The 12,525-nt window shown below is 41.9% G+C and overlaps 1 protein-coding gene across 1 annotated transcript in view; it reads right to left on the reverse strand.

The window, feature by feature from the left end:
* Window positions 1-520: 520 nt before the first annotated feature.
* The window catches only part of asip1 (agouti signaling protein 1), a 48,998-nt gene continuing 36,993 nt past the window's right edge, over window positions 521-12,525 (reverse strand). Inside the window, exon 4 of the mRNA XM_062064285.1 lies at window positions 521-1,293. Coding sequence (XP_061920269.1) covers window positions 1,129-1,293 — 165 coding nt within the window. The 3' untranslated portion in view covers window positions 521-1,128. The remainder of the gene's footprint in view (window positions 1,294-12,525) is intronic.

Below are 12,525 nucleotides of genomic sequence, written 5' to 3' on the forward strand. Positions count from 1 at the left end.
ATATATATTTTTTTTTATTTTTTTTATTTTTATTTTATTATATATATACATATAAATAAAATAAATACTTGAATTTCAGTGTTCATTAATTTACACATATACACAAACATAACACTCCTCTACTCATTGTTGTATTTGAAAATGCAATGCTTTGCAGCCAGTAGCACAGCCTTTGAAGGAGCATAGGTATGGACAGTGTAATATTCTGGGTTGGAGTCAATAACCAGGCGAGGTGATGAAGTTACGTCTCTTTATTTCATACTTCAGAACCGACTCCCACACTTGCCGTCAGGATGCGCAATACAACGTAAACCGTTGGCCAACCAAAAAGTAACCACAGAACACTACTGTTCTGTGGTTACTTTTTGGTTGGCCAAGCGGACGTGACGACAGGCTGTCCTCACTCAGGTCCGCACGGACCTGGAGGGGGCGTGCCTTAAGTCCGGCTGGAAATCGGGAGAAATTCGGGAGAATGGTTGTCCCGGGAGATTTTCGGGAGAGGCGCTGAAATTTGGGAGTCTCACGGAAAAGTCGGGAGGGTTGGCAAGTATGCTGAGTATGGGAAAACAAAACACTGTACTTTAATCAAGTGATTCTTTGGCATACCACGAGATGGAGCCCGTATCATAGTTTTGGCATAAAGGATGCAAACAGCCCCTTTAATAACGACAATCTTGACTGCTGTCTATTCCTCGCTACATTTCATTTAATCAGCACTCCAGTTTAATATTGCATATGTTTTATTCATCATTTTTTTAAATAAATGATACATATAGGCATGAGCAGGGGCGCCGCTAGGGATTTTGGGCCCCATGAAAAGAATCTTTACAGGGCCCCCTGTATTATAATTTCATCATCATTAGGGGCCTCTCTGGGCCCCCCTCCATCATGGGCCCCTAGAATCCGACTCCTTTACCCCCCCTTTTCGGCGCCCCTGGGCATGAGGCGTATATGAAAATAAGTATCTTATAGTCATGCAATGTCATTGATTGCTTCATTGTTCATCGCTCCTCATCAGACTGCTGCAGTCCAGCCTCTTAAAGTGCTTTCATGCAGTGAAGTTCAGGCAAGCTCTTGGGCCAGGAAGCCGTCCGCATCCCCCCGCGTCCGCGTGGACTCCTTGTGTGCTCAGCAGCGAGGGTTGCCCATCCGGCAGTAACAGACGGTTCTGAAGATGCGACAGTGGCACAAGGCGCACAAGTCGCAGCAAACGTTCCCCGCAGATTTACAGCTCCCCCACAGGGGAACGCAGTCCGCAGGGGGTGTGGGGCGCCTCTTATTGCCGATCTTGTTCTACGTGAAGGAAGAATATGACACACGATGATACGGAAGATAAGAAACCAACAGGCGTGTTACGTTTACTGTAAGTGGTCTGCATAGCATGGCTTAGGGAAGTGTTTCTCAACCATAGGGCCGCGAAAAACATCTGTTTCTCAGCTGTGGTCCGTATGGGCCGCAGCACTTTTTTACCACTTTTGGCAGTAATCACAATATCAAACGAACAGAAAAAGTCAGAATTGATTGATTGAGACTTTTATTAGTAGATTGCACAGTACAGTACATATTCCGTACAATTGACCACTAAATGGTAACACCCGAATACGTTTTTCAACTTGTTTAAGTCGGGGTCCGTGTTAATCAATTCATGGTAAGCTTAAGTCATAGAGAAGTTTCTTAATGACTTATGACTAAAATGGTGAAGCTGTATTTTTATTTGCACTTTGATTTTAGCGACAGTTTTGTTAAGAAACATACATATTAGGGCTGCGAATCTTTGGGTGTCCCACGATTCGATTCAATATCGATTCTTGGGGTCACGATTCGATTCAAAATCGATTTTTTTCGATTCAACGTGATTCTCGATTCAAAAACGATATTTTCCCGATTCAAAACGATTCTCTATTCATTCAATACATAGGATTTCAGCAGGATCTACCCCAGTCTGCTGACATGCAAGCAGAGTAGTAGATTTTTGTAAAAAGCTTTTATAATTGTAAAGGACAATGTTTTATCAACTGATTACAATAATGTAAATTTGTTTTAACTATTAAATGAACCCAAAATATGACTTATTTTATTTTTGTGAAAATATTGGACACAGTGTGTTAAGCTTATGAGATGCGATGCAAGTGTAAGCCACTGTGACACTATTGTTAATTTTTTTTTATTTTTATAAATGTCTAATGATAATTTCAATGAGGAATTTTTAATCACTGCTATGTTGAAATTGTAACTAATATTGATACGGTTGTTGATAATATTCATTTTTGTTTCACTACTTTTGGTTTGTTCTGTGTCGTGTTTGTGTCTCCTCTCAATTGCTCTGTTTATTGCAGTTCTGAGTGGTTTTGGAATTGGATTGCATTGTTATGGTATTGCTGTGTATTGTTTTGTTGGATTGATTAATTTAAAAAAAAATAAAATAAAATAAAAAATAAAATAAATAAATAAATAAATTAAAAATTAAAAAAATCGATTTTTTAAAAATGAGAATCGATTCTGAATCGCACAACGTGAGAATCGCGATTCAAATTCGAATCGATTTTTTACCACACTCGTAATACATATTATTATTTATTATTATGAAGTTCAAATTTATTTTACAAAATGTATTTTTATCAATTTTTATGAGTCCCTTCTTTTTCAGTGTATTTGATGAGCATTTATTTTGACCTAAACCTTGATAATAATCTTTGTGATTAACACATGCTTTCATATCCTTTGACAAGGTTTAAAAGTTAAAGTACCAATGATAGTCACACACACACACCCACGCACACTAGGTGTGGTGAAATTACCCTCTGCATTCGACCCATCCCCTTGTTCCACCCCCTGGGAGGTGAGGGGAGCAGTGAGCAGCAGCGGTGGCGGCGCTCGAGAATCATTTTGGTGATTTAACCCCCAATTCCATCTCTGGACGCCGAGATGAGCGGCCGCACTCTCTTTCGCTCCCGATCGGGATCCCAAACAACTGCTCGGATTATCCCATACTTCCTCCTTTTTCTACTGTGGATCACGGATTTATATTTGAAACCTCCTCGGATACTCTACCCTCTTGAAAATGAGAGTCAAGAACGCGAAATGGACATACACAGTGACTTTTATCTCCACGACAATACATCAGTGAAGCACCTTGGCTTTGGAGCTAACGTGTTAGCATCATGCTTGTCTGCACCTCGAGGCAGAAGAAACATGCCCCTGACTGGAAGGATAGATAGAAAGTCAATAATACTACTATTACTTCTACTATCAGGAGACACTGAACTCAACCCTGGACCTGCAACAACACGGTTAATGTTGTCCCGACTGGCGAAGACTAGCAATGCTACTGCTAGCGTCGCCATCGAAGCTAACTCGGCTACCGGCTCATCTCAGCTCAAGCTCACCTGTGCTCCAGCGATCGGCGGCTCGGCGGAGGACTTCACCCCGTTCATCGACACGGTCGGAGGCTCGGCGGCGGCGATGGAGGACGACCCGGTCATCGGAGAAGGCAGCGACTCAGCGGCGGTGAACGACGCGGCGGCTGCGGTGGACGGCGACCGCGGTGGACGGCGACCCAGACATCGGTGATTGCGGGGAACTGCACGAGATGGCGGGGGTCCATGCGGCCTCTCCCCGGTCCCAGACGGTCGAGGACGCGGCATACACAGGATTTAGAGGCGCCTTTACACAAACATTTTCGTTATTCTCTTTCTCTTTGTCTTCAAAAAAGCCCGGCAAAAGGAAACCCAACCCCACCCCCAGCAACCCTACCTGGCCTCCCCCTCTCCCCCTCTCCAACTCCGCCCCTCCCCCTCCCCCTCCCTCCCCCTTCACCTGGAGGACGATCAATATGCCTCTCTCTCTCTCTCCTCTCTCTCCTTGCTCTTCAACTTCAACAGCATTAATAACCAACAATTTTTCTGGTCAGTACCACAACACAGCGGACTCTGATGCTCTTTTTGGTTCCAGTGGACTACACATCATCCACCTTAATGTGAACAGCCTCTCTGGAGCCAAACTTGACCAAATCAGAGAAATGTTCCTCAACACGAAGGTAAAAATCTTGTGTTTCTCTGAAACCAAAGTTGATCAAAGTATTTCTGACTCAGAGATAGAAATACAAAACTTTTCGGTTATCAGAAAGGATAGGAATAAACAGGGTGGGGGCGTTTGTATGTATATTCACCAGGATATTAAATACATAACTCGCACTGATCTTAACCACAATGACCTGGAATCTGTGTGGGCTGAAATCAAATTTAAAAACGCTAAGCCGGTACTAATAGGGACTGTTTATAGACCCCCTAATCAGAGTGATTTCTATGGGGCTTTGGAAGAATGCTTGGCAGGGACAGACAACATGGAGAAAATTATAACTGGGGATCTGAACACAGATATTCAATGCAAAGATGCGCCTGTCTTCAGATCCTTCAGCAAGTTTTGTAATCTGCACGGTCTTTCCCAGCTAATAGCGCTACCCACAAGGGTGTGTGATTCCACCCAATCAACCATAGATCTCATTCTCACTTCAGACCGGCCTAAAATAAAAAATAGTGGGGTCATGATCTGTGGTCTTAGCGACCACTATCTAACCTTCTGCACCCGTAAAATAACTAAACCTAAAGCCAATGGCCACATAACAGCCCAATCCAGATCCCTCAAAAAATACTCCAATGACAATTTCAATTTAAAATTAGATGAGTGGGACTGGTCCCCTGTGCTCGCGAGCAACCTGGTCGATGTTGCTTGGGATCGCTTCAAAACGGCGTTCCTAAAGATACTAAATGACATGGCTCCCGTAAAAACAGTCAGGATCAAAGCCCGCTCGGAACCATGGATGAATCCGGACCTATTAGCTGCCATAAAAGACAGAGACAGGAAATACTCTGAATACCAAAAATGTAAAACAGAAGTAGATAAACAACCCAATAATATCAACCTCAAATGACTCCTTTCAATTCTCAAAAAGCAATGCAATAAATTAAGAAATAAGTCAACCAACCTGACTAAATCCTTAAAAAAAAATTACATTAACGACAAAATAGAGGAAAACACAAATAAGCCACGTGAGCTCTGGAAAATTCTCAACAACCAGCTTCCTGGTTGCAGCCAGAAACTTAAAACAAGACTCACCAACATCAGCATCAAGGAGGGTGACTCCCTCATTACAGACAAAATGGAGGTAGCTAGCAGACTTAACATCTTTTTCACCAGCATAGCCGCAACTCTTGTCAACAAGCTGTCCCACCACTCTGGTCGCTTTGGTGTAGAACACATTAAAGCCTTCTACAGAAAGCTAGGAGTATCCAATAATGATTTCAAATTAGAAATGGTCACAGCTGATGAGGTGTTTAAAAAATTGAGCGCGCTCCACCCTAACAAGGCCACCGGCCTTGATAATATTCCCTCCAGATTCCTCAGGGACTCTGCCTCCATCATTGCCCCGATCATCACGCACATAATAAACCTATCAATTACACAAGGCCAAGTACCTAAAGATTTTAAGATAGCAAGAATAACTCCCCTCTTTAAAAAAGGAAGCAAATTGGAAACTGGCAACTACCGATTTGTTTCTATTCTCAGTTCCGTTTCGAAAGTAATGGAGAAAATAAGTTTATGAACAGGTCGATAGTTACCTTGCCACTAATAAACTCATGTACAAATTCCAATCCGGCTTCAGAACTAACCACTCCACTGACACATGCCTTCTCTATCTGACCGACCACATCAAACATGAGGTGGACGCGGGCAAATACTGCGGCATGGTCATGCTGGACCTTCAGAAGGCCTTTGACACCGTTAACCACGCTATACTGTTGGATAAGCTCAGAGCAATCGGATTTAACAAAACCTCATGGAGCTGGATGCAATCTTACTTGGAGGGGAGGGAGCAGGTGGTAGAGGTGAACGGCACCGTGTCCCCCCCCCTCTCGGTGAGCTATGGAGTCCCCCAAGGCAGTATATTGGGACCTTTACTGTTCCTAATATACATAAACGACATGTCATCGGCATGCGACTGTCAATTGTTTTTGTTTGCGGATGACTCTGCCTTGCTGGTATCCGGCAAGGACAAGTCACAGGTGGAGAAAATCCTCAGTGCTGAGCTCTGTAGAACTTGCACCTGGCTCGCTGACAACAAGCTATCCATACACTTGGGTAAAACAGAATCCATCCTGTTTGGGTCCCACATCAAATTTAAGAAAGTCAATGACTTCACCATAAAAGTAGGTGACATTGTTATCACCAGGAAAGATGAGGTCACCTACCTAGGTTCCATTCTAGAGGCTAACCTTTCCTGTGATAAAATGGCAACCAAGGTAATCAAAAAGGTTAACCAACGAACGAGATTTCTCTACAGAATTTCCTCTCTGGTCAACAAAAGCACCTTGAGGATTCTGGCGGGAACTCTAGTTCAACCCTTTTTCGATTACGCATGCACCTCCTGGTACCCTAGCACCTCCAAAACCCTCAAATCTAAACTCCAAACATCTCAGAACAAGCTAGTCAGGTTACTTCTAGACCTCCACCCCAGATCCCACCTCACTCCTACCCACTTCTCTAAAGTGGGCTGGCTCAAGGTGGAGGACAGAGTTAAACAACTTGCACTGAGCTTAGTCTATAAAATCCGCTACACCTCCCTGATACCGAAGTACATGTCAAACTACTTCCTTAACGTAAATGACCGCCATAACCACAACACCAGGGGGTGCTCCACTAACCACGTTAAACCCAGATTCCGAACTAACAAAGGTCTTAACTAGGCTAGTGACTAACTGTCAAAAAGGGCTTTAGTTTTTGAGATACCCCTACCTGGGTATGACAAATCCCATTCAACAGTTTAGGATCTCAGAGAGCCCTAAAGTAAAGTGCAATAACTAACTTCATAGTCTGGATCCTCCTCAGAATCTTCATCAGGGAGCTCTTGAGCGGACATACAAAAAATGAATATCTATGCAGAATATTCTCATTTACTTTGTGGTTGCTTTGCCAGGGATTGTCATAAACACACACATCATGGCTTTTTGGAAAGATGGGGCTGTGCTGAATCCAGTGATACCAAATATATGAATATAGCATGTATAGTCAGTGTGTTACATCACTAAGTGTATGAGGTGTCCCAAATGAAAGAAAGTGAAACATTGACACATGGTTGTGATGAATCCAGCAATGCCAAATATGTAAATACTATGCATTATCATTTATCACTAAATATATAAACTGTCCCAAATAAAAGAATATGTTGCATTGCATAACAATGTATTGTACTGTACCGTTTGCCATCACCGGGGGATGGGGCACACAGCTCATACTCAACATAATCAAGTCTCCACAGCCCATTATCAATGGTGACAAGAATGTTGACCGATTCAATGTTACTGCAAAGTAAGTCACTAGAGGTAAGCGCTACTCTTTATTTATGATGCATTAAATAATAGTATATTTCACATGACACCATAAACAGTTAATATGGAAAAAAATATCCAGTAGAATCAGTTTAAATTTAAATAGAACACCTTAAAAAATATCTACAACCACTTGAATTTATTTTTGGTCAAGTCATTACTGCATAATGGAACATAATAGTGTTAGTTGTCCAAACCAGTAGAGGGCAGTATTGCCTGCACTGCTTACTTCACTCCCTTGGTGGTGTTCTACAGTGGTCTACAGTGAACTGGCTAGGCTACTCCTCCTGGGTGGATCCAGCTGTAGCTATCTACATCATTGTCTTCATGTATATTTTCCTAACCTGACAGGTAAATCATTGCAAATACTATGTCATGTGAAAAGGACCTAGCTTAATATAAATTAATAACTACTACTAAATTTAGTAGCTTACTAGCCTAGCTATAGAAATGACTTTAGCTACCATTATCATTGTTATTATTATTTTGTCATGTGAAAGAGACATAACATGACATGTCAATACATGTGTATGAAAATACAAAATCTGAAATTTATATTATTTTCCCTTTTACTGGTTTCTAGAATTATGGAGAATGTCTTACAGACTTTGGATCCAAAAATTTGTATCATCTGTGGGAAAAATTTGGAAAAAGGCAAAAAAAAAAGAACCATATGTCCAAAAGCCCACAGTTGAAGGCCTCCAACGCATACTTACCCTTGCTCAGCAGAGAGATGATGATGTCCATAAAACCCTGGCTCCATATACAGATGACATACTTTCTTCCAAAATAATAGTATCATATCATGTATCATGTAGAGTAAACTACTGCCTTAAGACAAAAGTCAGTGAGCATGAAGTTTAAAATCTTGAGAATGAGAGCGCATCTGCACCAAGAAGACTGCGTAGGGCTGACACAACGACATTTGACATACGGAGAGATTGTTTCATTTGTGGGAAGGCGAGTACTAGACCAGAACCTCTGACAGTTATTACAACTGGTACAGGCGCGAGTACCAGAGACAAGGTCCTTCATGCAGCTTCTGAAAGGCTTGATGAAGATGTACATCTTCGGCTGCTTTCATACCCTGATCTCTTTGCATATGATGCCAAATATCATAGAAGCTGCCTTGGACACTACATCTCTGAACGAAATATAACAGCTGCCAGACGGAGAAAAGAACCAGAGAAGCAGACCAACGTCTATGACAAAGCCTTTATTAAGCTCACTGAAGACATAGATAAAACAGTATTGTCTAAAGATATGAAAGTCAGGACTCTAAATTCTTTGACTGATAGTTATAATGACATACTGAAGACTCTTTCTCAGGAAGAAGATGGCACAGTGGTCCAACACAAGAAATATGCATCCTGGAAACTAAAGGAGAGGCCGATACAGCATTACAAAGACAGGCTGGTATTTGTCCCACGTCCTGGAAAGTCAGATCTGGTGTGCTCTGAAAGTATGCCCGTAGGTTATGCAGTGAGAGAAGCTGCTGAACTCACAGAAAAGACGGAAGACTGGGAGACAACACTTCCACAGACAAGTCAGAGTCTTTCTGATACCCAAATATTACACAAGGCTGCTGACATATTGAGGAAAAGCATGGAGCAGGTTGAACATGACCGTCAATCATATGTTGGCAGTGATCGTCTATCATGTCTGCAATGCAGCAAGTATGTACCCAACATCCTGTATGACTTTGTTAACTGATGTGTTGATTCACGTGCCCACAGAGATTACCAAACATGTGATGAGGACCCAGCTTCGAAGGACAATCTCTGTGTGATCGCAATCTGCCATGATCTTATTGCACAGAGCTGTCACATCCATACGCCAATCACACTGGGACTTGCCATTCTGATTCATCATGAGTTTGGTAGTAAGACACTTATTGATGAGCTCAGTGCAATGGGGCACTGTGTTTCCTACACAGAGGTTAGGCACTTCCTCACATCTGTGGCAGCAGACCAGATATCAAGAACAAAGAGTGGTGTCTACATCCCAACTGGCCTCACTGGAGTCGCTGAACATGGCATTGTTGATGCAGCCATCGACAACTTTGATCAAAATGAAGACACTCTGGATGGGAAGCATACAACCCACGCTATGGCTTCTGTTGTGTTCCGAAGAGGCCATGTCTCCACAGCAGATAAATGCCTAGCACGGGTTCCAGAGAGGTCCCTCACTACCTTAAACACATTTGACATGGATGGAGATAGACTTTACAGGTAAATTTTGTGCATTCTTTTTTCTCTGAAATCTGATTTCATGTCATGGTATTTACTCAGTCACATAAACTGCACGAATTAATGGGTTAGCAGAGTATGAATGCATGTTGTGAGGTTTTACAGTGTTGTGATTTGATATTTAATACATATGATCACAAGTTTATCCTCTCATTTCAATTTTATTGTGACTACAGATACATCAAATCTACAAAGCGACCAGAACCACCTGAGCTTCCCCAACCTGAGTTACTGCACGCAAACACAACAGTCTCCAAAGCAGCTGATGACAGGTATGGAAGCTGGCCCGAAACGTAAGGGAGAATCAGCAGCAGGTCCCTGCATGGTCTGCATTCAATGTCTTCATGTCAGACACTGCTTGTTCAGTAGCCAGTGTACTCTACATGCCCTTCATAAGAGAATCACCTAAATCATATGCCCTCCTCCTGTATGGCCAAAAGAAAAAGGAGAATGGCTGTCCTTGTACCAACCTAGATGAGCTGAGGTACACACTAGCATCTACCACAGATTCTTCAGCAGCAAATCTACCCCCAACAGAAGACGCCTTTGAGCAACATGTGTTAAGAGCCTTATACCAAACAGCAGTTTGGCGTCACAGCCATCAGGCCAAGCCTCATCTCTGGAACCCAGTTGGTAGAGGATGGAGGCTCAGACAGGATGGGTCCATTGAACCTATCATGTGTCAGAAGGCACCAGCACCTAAAGAAGTTCGAGACATCACCCACCTGTACTGTAAAGATGGAAAATGCAATGAAACCAGCAAATGCCAGTGTCTTTCAGTGGGCTTGACTTGCACTGAGTTTTGCTCTTGTTCTTTCCCAGAGTGCCCAAATATGACTCACTTTGTCACTGATGATAATGTGGATGAGTGACAGGGATGGCTACCAAAAACAGCCCATGAAGAACACCAGCCAAAGAGCTGGGGAGTTTAACGTGAGGAGAGGGCTCATTCCTCCTCAGATTGTTTTGTTTGATGAACATTTGTTTGATTTAACGTGAGGAGAGGGCTCATTCCTCCTCAGAGTGTTTTGTTTGATGAACATTTGTTTGATTTGAAACAGTAATTTAATTTGTACTGTGTGAAGTTAAGTTATAGTTATAAAAAGATCATCCAAACTACAATCCTGTCACCTGTCTCCTTTGTGTGCTATTGCTGAGCTGTGTGCCTCATCCCCCGGTGATGTCAAACGGTACAGTACAATATATTGTTATGCAATGCAACATATTCTTTTATTTTGGACAGTTTATATATTTAGTGATGAATGATTATGCATACTATTTACATATTTGGCATTGCTGGATTCATCACAACCATGTGTCAATGTTTCACTTTCTTTCATTTGGGAGACCTCATACACTTAGTGATGTAACACACTGACTATACATGCTATATTCATATATTTGGTATCACTGGATTCAGCACAGCCCCATCTTTCCAAAAAGCCATGATGTGTGTGTTTATGACAATCCCTGGCAAAGCAACTACAAAGTAAATGAGAATATTCTGCATAGATATTCATTTTTTGTATGTCCGCTTATTTTAGGCAAGTGTTCATAGGTCTCTATATGTTACACACATCAAGATATTCACATCCAGTTTTTTCTAATAGGTAAAGCAACTTCCTGACCACAATTATGCCAAGTTTCAAAGCTGTCAGAGCTTGTGTTATTAATCTACATAAGTTTATATGGCTTAACTCCCATACGGCCAGGCTGTATTTTTGTTCTTTTTTAAGTTTGGGGTGTATGACAATATGTATCAATTTAACAATGTTTGCAGTAAAATATTTTAACCTAAGAACCCATTTCATATATGGGAGACCTTAGAGATGAGGAAAAACATTGTTAGATTTTGTTCTACCTCCGGTAGGGGTATCTCAAATTTTGAGGGGCATTGTCACTGGCCTAAACTCATTCTCTTTCTATGCCACATCAATGTGGAATGCGCTCCCAACAGGTATAAAAGAAAGGGCATCCCTATCCTCCTTCAAAACCGCAATAAAAGTTCACCTCCAGGCAGCTACAACCCTAAACTAACACCCTCCCCGGATTGCTAATAATCAAATGTAAACAATCAAATGCAGATACTTTTTCTTTTTCTTATGCCTTCTGATCTCTCTCTCTCTCTCTCTCTCTCTCTCTCTCTCTCTCTCTCTCTCTCTCTCTCTCTCTCTCTCTCTCTCTCTCTCTCTCTATGTCCACTACTTGATGTCCATCTCCCCCCCGCCCCCTCCACAACCCTGATTGTAAATAATGTAAATAATTCAATGTGATTATCTTATGTGATGACTGTATTATGATGATAGTATATATGATAGTATATATCTGTATCATTAATCAATTTAAGTGGACCCCGACTTAAACAAGTTGAAAAACTTATTCGGGTGTTACCATTTAGTGGTCAATTGTACGGAATATGTACTTCACTGTGCAACCTACTAATAAAAGTCTCAATCAATCAATCCAACCCTTGATGCTGAGTGCCAAGCAGGGAGGTAATGGGTCCTATTTTTATAGTCTTTGGTATGACTTAGCCTGTTAAACTGTAAGTAGGTTATGTTGTTAGTAGGAGATATAAATCAAGAGTAAGATTACTAATTCAGCGTTAAAGGGGCTGTTTGCTAAATTTACACAGATGCCTAGAGGGCGCCAACTTTCCAAAGTATTTTACACAGTATATCCCGCCCTCTCACAGCTTCTCGTACGCAATGACGTAATTATGTACGTATGTAACACGTGCACACACTTCGGCTTTAGGTGTTAGCTGTTATTGAATTTTTATTCTGTCATAACAACAACATGACTGCAAATTGTTTGTTGGTTCTCTTGGACTGCTTTTGTGTACGTGCACACGCTCCCTGAGCGTTTGTGTTGACGAGACGGGGTGAGTG

This window comes from Entelurus aequoreus, linkage group LG01 (assembly GCF_033978785.1).
Source record: "Entelurus aequoreus isolate RoL-2023_Sb linkage group LG01, RoL_Eaeq_v1.1, whole genome shotgun sequence".
Lineage (NCBI taxonomy): Eukaryota > Metazoa > Chordata > Actinopteri > Syngnathiformes > Syngnathidae > Entelurus > Entelurus aequoreus.